We start from the raw sequence: 12421 nt of genomic DNA on the forward strand, positions 1-12421 counted from the left end.
GTCAAATACAATCAATAAATCTGCCACAATGCAGAAAAAAAACCAGACAAAATTGCAGGGTGATTCTCTAAAACATCCTCAGTGCAAAACATATTCACCCATGCACACAAACACACTTACACACACACACAAAGAACTGGTGAGACTATAACACAAACACTTTTTTTTTTTTTACATTTGTCAAAAACAAAAAACAGTCACAATACTAAAAACACACACTCAGAATTGAAGGGGTGAGATGATAACACACTCACAATGCAGAACACACACACACACACACACACACACACACACACACACACACACACACACACACACACACACACACACAGAGAGAGAGAGAGAGAGAGAGCGATAGAGCCAGGGTATCAATAAGTGGAGCTCTACAGCCATCTTTTGGTCATTGTTGGCATTACAAGTCATCTGTATTTTTTCAGCTGATGACAGCAATCTGACACACACACGTGCACACAAACAAACAAAACACACAAACACACACAAACAAGCAAACAAAAACACACACGCACACAAACAAACACGAAGACACACGCCTCCATCTCCCTGGAGACCTTGTTTCAAAGAAACAGGGCTAGAGATTGGAGGGAGAAACAGAAAGTTTAAAACTGCTCAATCTCTTTGTAACACCATGGTCAGGTTTGATTGCAAGCATAAATGGCATTCACTGCAAAAACTGACACTTCAAATCAATTTTAAAATGACAAACTTTGACAAATAATAGTTTGATGATATCTAAATATTTATCCAAATGCATATTTTGTGATAAAATATAAAATTAGGTTTCAACAAGCCATCAGACTACACCGTAAGTGGCTACAGCCCTCTACTGGCTGTTACTGGCATGACATGGTTTTCAAGTCATGTTATTTAGATTTTGTTCACCAGATGGCAGCAATCTGTCTCCAACGTATGTCACATTCTCACATGTTCTTTATGTTTCAACTCATAGAAGCCTGGGTTCTAAATAAAAAAAATTAAATTAGCTTATTTGTATATGCAAATGAATGGTAAAATTTAGAAATGTGCATGTAAATAAGATAGAAATAGCATAAATCCCAAAAGAAATGCATAATGTTATTGTTCTTACTTCAGGGAATAAGAAATGGTATAATTTCCATCATCAGAAGAATAAAAAAATATTACACATCTGACCCTTCCGGTCAAAAATGACCGAGAATACCGGTTGTAAAGGAGGTGCCATTTTTCAATACCATAGGAGGGATAAACATAATTGATGTAAGAACATGCGTGTAAACGCACTCATTGTGCACTGCTTTGTACCTCACTGTTATTTAAAATACATTATATACAGTGCAGTGTACAGTATGACGTATGGAGCAGTATGCTAGTATTCTATTATGAACACAGACAAAGATACACACAACTCAGGCTCATGCCAAATGTAGCACAACTCACACTGTGAGACATTCCACCATTGCACTCATTAAATAGTGAGCAGGGCTGTCTGCGCTGTCCAACAGCTTAAATTTAGGCAGACAGGAAGTGAAAATTGATAGACAGGGAGACAGAAATTTGTCTCTGAGTGTCTTGAAATCTTGGGTGGCAAACACACGTGCACATATGCACACTCTCATTTCTACCCACACAAAGCACCTCAACTCTCCATCATACCAAATGTGCTCTGTCAATCTCTCCTGCCTAATTACAAGTCTCCAGAGACAGAATGTTATGGCAACAGCAACCATAGCAACCAAAATTACCACCATTCACATAGGAATCTGGACACTGATGCGATATTCCGAACCTAAACGTTGACCCAGTTTCATAGATACACATAGTGACTCCAAAGAGTACCCAGACAATTATGTCATGCTTAGATAGCCAAAAATTTCAACCATTGTTTGGCATTTATTTTAAAGAAAAGATGGGACTTGTTTTCAAGCAAAACATTTAGTTGGTTCGGTTTTAAAAGATAATACAATCTGTATACTTTTCAGAATAAAAACAAAAAGTATTTGGATGCTTTCATTTGGTTGTCAAATAGTGGAACATGTTCATATAATTAATGTGCACCTGTGGTTACTCCGCAAGGACACCTGTGTGAACTGTAGGGGAACTGACTTCATACATCCACTAAAAATCACTGCAACACCAGGTGGTTCAAGTCATTGCAGAAATGTCTCAGAAAAGTGACGTTAGTGTTGGTAAAAGGTTTAGCATCATTTGTTTGCAGGTGCCACTTGCTTTGATATTTTGTCATTAAATATTTAAGTGTGGCTTAAGTGTCAAAATACATGTTGCTGTGGATAGTACCTGGTACATTTTTTAGTATCACCTCGGTCGAAGTTTAAGCGAGCCGAGCCGATACTAAATGTGACGTCAAAACCCTGCAGATCACTGATTGGTCAGTGAGAATCGTCACTACCAGCGTCACTGGATTTGCGACATATGGCTGTGCGCAAAACCACGCCGTGGTCAATAAATGAGGTGCAGACGTTTCCAAATGAAAAACTCTTTCAGGAATTGTCTCAGCTGTTGGCCCCGCACTGCTACCACCGGACCTACCAACAGTGTAGGGAAAAGTAAAAAAAAACTTTAAACTTAAAAGTGACTACAGAACTAATCAAGGACCACAACAGCCAGAGTGGTTCAAACAGACGGAGTGGTGGTGGTGTAGTGGTCTAAACCACAGTACTGGTAAACTGGTAATCAGAAGGTTGCTGGTTTGATCCCCACAGCCACCACCATTGTGTCCTTGAGTAAGGCACTTAACTCCAGGTTGCTCCGGGGGGATTGTCCCTGTAATAAGTGCACTGTAAGTCGCTTTGGATAAAAGCATCTGCCAAATGCATAAATGTAAATGTAAACAGAAGAAAGTGGAAGTGGTTTGACCAAATGGACGCTATCTGTGGCAATAGATTGGCGAGCAATGGGAGGGAGAGTGCCCTGAACAGCGTTGTTGGGGTCCACGATGGAAGATGGTACATTTTGTTACGTTAACTCTATATTCTGCTTGAAAGCTTCACTTTATTTAGTTGACCAGCTACTGGAAGCTTCTAAAACAACCAGGCCAATTTAACTGTTACACTTGTGTGAAATCAGCATGCAACAACTGCTTTATGCAGCACAATGAGCTAGTAGCTAACAGCTAGCGGTCGTGTTATTGTTATTGTTTATGGTCAGTAATGAGAGTCGAGAGGCTCGTCATGAGGCACATTAAGACCCAGCTGCCCCCCTCACTAGACCCACTACAGTTTGCGTATCGTCCAAACCGTTCAACGGACGATGCCATCGCCACAACCCTCCATCTGGCCCTCACCCACCTAGACAATAAGGACTCATACGTTCGAATGCTGTTCATAGATTTCAGCTCAGCATTCAACACAATCATTCCCCAGCACCTGATTGGAAAGCTGAACCTGCTGGGCCTGGACACCTCCCTCTGCAACTGGATCCTGGACTTCCTGACTGGGAGACCTCAGTCAGTCCGGATCGGGAACAGCATCTCCACCACCACCACACTGAGCACTGGGGCCCCCAGGGCTGTGTGCTCAGTCCACTGCTGTTCACTCTGCTGACTCACGACTGTGCAGCAATGCACAGCTCGAATCACATCATCAAGTTCGCCGATGACACGACCGTGGTGGGTCTCATCAGCAAGAACAACGAGTCAGCATACAGAGAGGAGGTGCAGCGGCTGACGAACTGGTGTAGAGCCAACAACCTGTCCCTGAATGTCGACAAAACAAAAGAGATGGTTGTTGACTTTAGGAGAGCACAAGGTGAACACACTCCGCTGAACATCGACGGCTCCTCTGTGGAGATCGTCAAGAGCACCAAATTCCTTGGTGTTCACCTGGCGGAGAACCTCACCTTGTCCCTCAACACCAGCTCTATCACCAAGAAAGCCCAGCAGCGTCTCTACTTTCATCGAAGGCTGAGGAAAGCACATCTCCCAACCCCCATCCTCACTACATTCTATAGAGGGACTATTGAGAGCATCCTGAGCAGCTGCATCACTGCCTGGTTTGGGACTTGCACCGTTTCGGACCGCAAAGCCCTGCAGAGGATAGTGAGGACAGCTGAGAAGATCATTGGGGTCTCTCTTCCCTCCATCAAAGACATTTACATAAAATACTGTATCCGCAAAGCAACCAGCATTGTGGACGACCCCACACACCCCTCACACAAACTCTTTACCCTCCTGCTGTCTGGCAAGATGTACCGAAGCATTCGGGCCCTCACGGCCAGACTGTGTAACAGCTTCTTCCCCCAAGCCATCAGACTCCTCAATACTCAGAGACTGGTTTGACACACACGTGTCCTGAGTTGCACTTTAATAACTGTCACTTTATAACTGTCTGCTACCTCAATAACTGCTATGTGCATAGAACATTATCTCATAGTATGTTATGTTTACATTTTTAGAAACTGTCATCTTTTTGCACTACTGAGTACTGGTCGGCGCTGCACTGTCTATTGTCCTGTTCATTGTCAGTAATTTGTTGTACTGTCCCGTACTTTGCACATGTTTGCACGTGCACTTTATATAGGTATATATAGGTTTTTTATATAGGTATTTTATTTCGTTGTGTTGTCTCATGTGGTCCTGTGTTGGTCCTTTGTTGTTTTTATGTAGCAGCATGGTCCTGGAGGAACGTTGTCTCGTTTTGCTGTGTACTGTACTAACTGTATATGGTTGAAACGACAATAAAAACCACTTGTCTTGACTTGACTAATGTTTGTGTCAAGGCGGTGCAACTATGACGATCAGCCTATAATCCCACCCATGTTGAGGCGGCACTAAATTGCAGTGGAAAAGAAAGCTCAGAAAAGTAAAGCGAGTAGAGTCGAGTCGAACCGTAACGTAATGTGCAGTGGAAAAGTGCCAGTACTACTGATGGTACTGAATTATTTAAATGCTCATGCACCATGGAATTTATGTACCATGGTACATGCTTTTTGTACTTTTTGTATGTGAAGTTGATCATTCCTTCATTTAAAAAAAATGCTCAACTCATCGTCCTAAATATACAGGAGGCAAACAAGAGATATCTAGAGTAGAGCGATTCTAGGACACTTTAATGAGTAAAAACGAACGGGTAACTCAGGATACAGCACACATAAGTGAATTGGCTTTATGTTGTGCAGATAACAAACTTATTACATAAACACATTAGTAGTACAGAAAGCAGACACCATTTCCGTCTCCCCATTAAGAGGACAGATCGTTAACAATCTCAGCCAATCATATTCATTATAGAGGAAATGATCCAATCAGAGTGAGGCAGCACAGCAGGCTAATCGAATGATACCAGCAGAATCACCACCACAAACAGGAAGTTCTCCATCATGCACACAAAGATCCGTGACCTGTTAAACTCAGCAAAGGAAGAATTGGGTGAGAAATGTTTTAGTTCCTGTGGAGATCTTTGACTTTTGATTGTAGACGTTGGTCACTTGGTAAATCTAAGCACAGTTTGAGACATCATTGAAATCTCTTGTGAAATTGTATAGGTAACATGTGTGAGATTGCAAGGGTCTTTTTCTCAGGAAAAATATATGAGAAGCAGGAGACTTCAGCAAAAGTCTCTGAGATCTCTGTAAAAAATTGTAAAATTAAAGTTGAGTAAAGTTGAGTGGTCTTTCCTTGCCTACAATGGATTATGTGTATATAAATGTGTTTAATGGAGCTGACAGTACTACACCCTTATTGGTAGCTGAAAAGATCAAATTAGCCAAAAATATATATACTATAAAATGGATAGTCCCAGTCCTGCATGCTAATTGTTTAATACAGCAGTACTGTACAATAGTTGTGTTGGTGCCAGATAATGGAATCAGTGCTGCTCACTGCCACCATCTAGTGGTAACACATAAGAACTACTGCAGCTGAAACATCCCAGACCTAGTGGACTATTTGAAATTCAAACTTTAATAACTTTATTAAAGGGATAGTGCACCCAAAATGTAAATTATCTCATCATTTACTCACCCTCATGCCATCCCAGAAGTGTATGACTTTCTTTCTTCACGAGAATACAAACAAAGATTTTTAGAAGAATATTTCAGCTCTGTAGGTCCATACAATGCAAGTGAATGGTGACCAGACCTTTGTAACTCCAAAAATCACATAAAGGAAACATAAGTAATCCATGAGACTCCAGTGGTTAAATCCATACCATCAGAAGCGATATAACAGGTGTGGGTGAGAAATCGTTTTTTTACTCTAAATCTCCACTTTCACTTTTACATCTGAAAGTCACATGTGGTGCCTGTTTAGTTAAAGTGGAGATTTAAAGTTAAAAAACGACTTAATTATTGTTCTGTTTCTCACCCACAGCTACTATATTGCTTCTGAAGATATAGATTTAACCACTGGAGACTTATGGATTACTTCTATGTTTTCATTATGTGATTTTTGGAGCTACAAAGATCTGATCACCATTTACTTGAATTTTATGGACCTACAGAGCAGAAATATTTTTCTAAAAATCTTAATTTGTGTTCTGCAGATGAAAGAAAATGAGTAAGGCATGAGGGTGAGTAAATTATCAGAAAATTCACTAACTATCTCACTAACTATGAACTATCCCTTTAAGACACGATGCTGGTCAAGCAAGCACAATTTATCAGTGCATGTTATTTTAGTTAGTTTGTTTCCATAATCTTTCATCAAAATGTGCACTGGCGGCCATAGGTTTGGAATAATGTACAGATTTTGCTGTTTTGGAAGGACATTGGTGCTTTAATTCACCAAAGTGGCATTCAACTGATCACAAAGTATATTCAGGATATTACTGATGTAAAAAAACAGCATCATCATTATTTGAAAAAAAAAGTAATTTTTGATCAAATCTAGACACCAGCATCACTCCAACACCTTATCCTTGAGTAATCATGCTAAATTGCTAATTAGAAAATCACTTGCCATTATAGCAAACACCATTGAAAGCTATTTGGTTCGTTAAATGAAGCTTAACATCGTCTTTGTGTTTGTTTTTGAGTTGCCACAGTATGCAATAGACTGGCGTGTCTCAAGGTCAATATTAAGTCAAAAATTTCAACAACAAAAAAATCAGTTTTCTCTAGAAACTTATCAGTCAATCATTGTTTTGAGGAATTAAGGCGATACAATGCTGACTTCAAAGATTTCATACAAAGGTGTACACTACAGTCTTCAAAGATAAAGCACAACTGTCTCTAACAAGGACAGAAAGAGATGTGGAAGACCAGATGTACAACTAAACAAGAGGATAAGTACATCAGAGTCTCTAGTTTGAGAAATAGACGCCTCACATGTCCTCCGCTGACAGCTTCATTGAATTCTACCCGCTCAACACCAGTTTCATGTACAACAGTAAAGAGAAGACTCAGGAGTGCATTATGGAGAGAATTGTAAAGAAAGACACTTTTGAAACAGAAAAACAAAAAGAAAAGGTTAGAGTGGGCAAAGAAACACAGACATTGGACAACAGATAATTGGAAAAGAGTGTTACGGATCTTAACCCCATTGAGATTTTGTGGGATCAGTTAGACTGTAAGGTGCGTGAGAAGTGCCCGACAAGACAGTCACATCTACGACAAGTGCTACAGGAAGTGTGGGGTGAAAGGTCACCTGAGTATCTGGACAAACTAACAGCTGGAATAACAAGGATCTGCAAAGATGTCATCGCTGCACATGGAGGATTTTTTGATGAGAACTCTTTGAAGTAGTTTAAGAAGTTCAGATTTTTTTTTCCAAATTGTAATAGTAATTTTTCACATTATTAATGTCCTGACTATACATTATGATCAGTTGAACGCCACTTTGGTGAATTAAAGTTCCCATTTCTTTCCATAAGAGCAAAATCTGTACATTATTCCAAACTTTTGGCTGCCAGTGTAATTTAATAATTACTCAGTTTTGTTGTACTGTGGAATACAACATTATATATTATGCATAATGCTTACGCTGCTCTTTTCCAGTGGATGGTGATGCACATACTCAAGCTCCAAAATTGTCAAAAAAAAGCACCATAAAAGTATAAGAAAGTACAGAACACAACTCTTGTGCTATATTCCAAGTCTTCTGAAGCCATACGATAACTTTGTGTGAGGAACAGACTGCAAAATAAAGTCAAAAATAAGTACTAAAGTTATTCACCATAGTAACTTATTTTTAAAATCAGAGTGCCGGTGGAGTGCAGACAGAATCTGTGAACTTGAATCTTAAACTAAATGATGACCTTTAAAACATGAACAGAAATAACTGTGAGTGAATTGCTTTGGAAAGGGTGTCATTATGTTTCTGTTCATATAATGTATCTGTGGCATACATGAATTAATACAAAAACAGAGGGATGAACAAAGAAAAAGACGACACAACAAATAAGGAAATATGAGGCAGGACTTTTTTTTTAAATAAAATCACATTTATTCTAATTTTGCTATATAAGGAAAACTGATGATGACAAATAAAAATAAATTTCAAAGCACATAAATGAGAATCAGCAACTTTTCATCATGTGAACTTAATGTCATTCAGGCCACTCTTGTCATACAATATAGTGCAATAAGTGACATAATTAAGGCCTATTGGCAATTAAAAAAATGGACAAACCATTCAATATTTCCTGCTCAAATTTCCTATTTCAATACAGCAGGAAATATGTCAACACAGGAAAGAAAGCTGCGCTCAGCAAGCCATTTTATGTTAACTCAGGACAACTCAATTCAGTCGGTCACATTTTTCTGATAAAACTTGAGTCACAATCTCTTTACAGATACCAACCCAGGAACTCTCCACAAAAAACAGTCTCACACACACACACACACACACACACACACCCATGCGTGCGCGCACGCACACAAACACAGGGCTACACCAGGTCAAGAACGTTAAGGGTTCGAGCAGACACTCCGTGGTGCCAGTCTCTGAGTTTACGATATCTGGGTCCAATCTGAATATTCATCTTCTTTACCCTGTTCACCAAACAAGAGAGAGAAGAACAAGAAAAGGAGCAATAGAAAAAGAAATTGCAGTTAAGACAGAATAGAAAGTATAGAAAGCTTTCAAAGTGAGCTATGATTAGAGTATAAAAACATGCAGATGGAAACCCACAGTCAACTTTTTATTTTAATGTGCCAATAGCCCCGCACAAACTCCCACAATGATAAGAAAAGACAAGAGGGTTATAATAAACAGAGTTTCACCATGGTAAGCAAACACAGTTACCACCAAAACGCAATACTTCCAAAAATTAACCTTAGAATTTCACACACACACACACACACATTATCTGAGATGATGCTGGTTATGCTGGAGTGACATTCACAGAATCACCACAAAATCACGGATCAAAGGACGCCAAAATCACACGGGTATTTAAGAACACACAAACACCCTTCAGCAATTCAGCATCTGAAACAACATTGCACAAGCAAGCACCAGGGAGCATATATAACATCACACACACACACACACACTACAGAAAACTGCCAGCGGCCAGTGGAACTTACTTTGTTGCGTTTTTTGCAGATTCAGCCTCCTGTGAACGATCTGATAGAGAGAGAAACAGAGAGAGATTTTCATCACTTTCTGTGGCAGGAGTGCCCATTCAAATTAAATGAAATAAAATTACATTTATTTATTTATTTATTTAATATAATTCTTTAATTAATTTATGAATTAATATGAATTGTTTTTAATGATAAAAACTAAAATAAACAAAAGGTTTAAAACAAATTGCAAAAATATAAAAAGAAAAGAACATTGACCAAAACAAATTATATTTTTAATTGAAATTATAACAAAAAATAAAAGAATTATAAAATAAAATACATTTTAATCAAACCAAATAATAAAAAGGTTATAGCAAATTATAGCAAAAATATAATAAAATAAATATAAAAATAAATAAAAAATTCAAATATATAAAATGGTTTAAAATAAATAATAAAAAAGGTTTAAAAATTAAATATCAAATAAACTGAAACTTAAAAAAAAAGATAAAAAGGTCTAAAAAATGTCATAACATTATATATAAATATATATTTATATATATATATATATATATATATATATATATATATATCCAAACAAATATGAACCCAGATCATTCTGATTCTGCAGGATCTTTCTGCAGCCTTCGACACAGTCAACAATCAGATCTTACTCTCCACTCCACCCTCTCTTCACTGGGCATCACAGGAACTGTTCTTGACTGGTTTAAGTCCTATCTCTCAGGTAGGTCCTTCAAGGTAGCCTGGAGAGGTGAGGTGTCCAAGCCACATCAGCTAATTAATGGGGTGCCTCAGGGATCAGTGCTTGGGCCACTTCTCTTCTCTATACACAACATCACTGGGACCCATCATTCAGGCACATGGTTTCTCTTACCACTGCTACGCTGATGACACACAACTCTACTTGTCTTTCCAGCCAACAACACCACAGAGACTGCTTGAATCTAATCAGAGTGAGTCAGCACAGCAGGCTAATCGAATGATACCAGCAGAATCACCACCACAAACAGGAAGTTCTCCATCATGCACACAAAGACCCGTGACCTGTTAAACTCAACAAATACGTTTCTTTAGTTCCTGTGGAGATCTTTGACTTTTGATTGTAGACGTTGGTCACTTGGCAAATCTAAGCACAGTTTGAGACATTATTGAGAACTTTTTTGATACAGTTTGAGATCATTATTGAGATCCAGGCTGTGATGTCTGCCAGATGGATGAAGGAACACCACCTGCAACTTAACCCAGCCAAGACCGAACTCCTTGTCTGTCCGGCCAACCCTGCTGTTGAACACAACATCACCGTGCAGCTGGGTGCAACTACAGTAACACCTACCAAAACGGTCAGAAATCTAGGGGTAACCATCGATAACAAACTACATTTCACAGACCACATCTCAAAGACTGCAAGATCATGTAGATTTACACTCTACAATATCAGATAGACAAGACCCTTCCTCTCTGAACATGCCACACAACTGCTGGTTCAGTCACTTGTCATAACTAGACTGGACTACTGTAACGCTCTCATTGCAGGCCTTCCTGCATGTGCTATTAGACCTCTCCAAATGATCCAGAATGCAGCAGCACGTCTGGTCTTTAATGAACCTAAGAGAGCGCATGTTACACCACTCTTTGTCTCTCTCCACTGGCTGCCGGTTGATGCACGTATCAAGTTCAAGGCTCTGATGCTGGCATACAAAACAGTCACTGGGTCTGCTCCAGCATACCTAAAATAATTTCTGCAGAGTTGCACACCCACTAGAAGAAAACATTTATATTTCTTTCTCACCGAGTTCAGATTCAGTGCCGGTGATCTGAGCAAGGATACGGAATGAGCGGGACTGTGAAGTTCCTGTCCGCGGGTGCCAGTCTTCTGTGTCCTGCATGATGCGTACCCTGCTGGCATCATTGTGTGTCGGGACGTGATAAAACTCAATGTCTGTCTCTGTGACCAGCTTACGAGGAAGTCTACACACACGCACATATACAGAGGCAGAAAATGTCACACAGTCATCACATTTATATATAACTCTCATATAAAATAAATGTCATATAAACTTTAAAGGGATAGTACACCACAAAATGAAAATTCGGTCAACATCACATTACTCACCTTTGTGTTGTTCCAAGCCTGTATGACTTCTTCCATTGAACACAAAAGGAGATGTTAGGCAGAATGTTAGCCTCAGTCACCATTCACTTTCATTGTGTTAAGGCTGTTGTTTTATCAAACTCCTCCTTTAGTGTTCCGTGGAAGATAAGAAGTCACATACGTTTGTAAATGACAGAATTTTGGGTGAACTATCCCTTTAAGCATTTGGATGCCAACAAACTTTGAGCTAAAATAGGACTAAAACAGAGTTTATCCCCCTTTACCTGTAAACTTGAGGTTTTCTGAAGGAAGAAAGAGAGGAAAAGTAAAGCAATGAAAGAAAAAGGAGAGTGTTTACAAATGGCACACGTTACAGATGTACTCACTTTGACACCGTTGAGGGCCCACTAGGAAAATAAAATATAGCATTGCAATTACATAACGGACGGTCTTTTTAGAGGAATTTTGTGCAAGTATTTTTAAATGCATGCACCCTCTAAAAAATTACAGTTGTAAACATAGTCTCTGCCAAAATATCTAATACATTATAAAACTGGGGTAATGTGGTAATATACAGCACTGTCATCGAAGTAATTACGAACTTTAGTGGCAGTTGGGAGGCTTTAAATATATATAATCAGGTAAATGGAAAATAAACTCAACCAGAAAGAATCAATCAAACAAAACTTGCATTATGTAGCCTCTAATATTTGAAAGCTACAGTAACTGAATACTTCTGATCACTAGATGGTGCTGGTGCATATGAAAAATAACATGCAACAGGCTCCTGAATGGGATATCTGTTCTTGACTCAACAAAAAGTCTAGAATCTAGAATAAAATAATT

General features: G+C 39.0%; 1 protein-coding gene across 7 annotated transcripts in view; it reads right to left on the reverse strand.

Moving 5' to 3' along the window:
* LOC127643054 (PDZ and LIM domain protein 5-like) overlaps positions 1-12421 on the reverse strand; it is a 63483-nt gene that overhangs the window by 11278 nt on the left and 39784 nt on the right. For 4 of the 7 annotated variants that reach the window (XM_052125600.1, XM_052125599.1, XM_052125594.1 and 1 more), the window contains exons 6-8: positions 11860-11877; positions 11273-11451; positions 9481-9520 (exon numbers count right to left, since the gene is read on the reverse strand). In XM_052125600.1, coding sequence (XP_051981560.1) covers positions 9481-9520; positions 11273-11451; positions 11860-11877 — 237 coding nt within the window. Of the gene's footprint in view, positions 1-9480; positions 9521-11272; positions 11452-11859; positions 11878-11961; positions 11983-12421 lie in introns of all 7 variants that reach the window. The other 3 variants (XM_052125598.1, XM_052125597.1, XM_052125596.1) reach the window with 2 other exon arrangements.

This window comes from Xyrauchen texanus, chromosome 4 (genome assembly GCF_025860055.1).
Source record: "Xyrauchen texanus isolate HMW12.3.18 chromosome 4, RBS_HiC_50CHRs, whole genome shotgun sequence".
NCBI lineage: Eukaryota > Metazoa > Chordata > Actinopteri > Cypriniformes > Catostomidae > Xyrauchen > Xyrauchen texanus.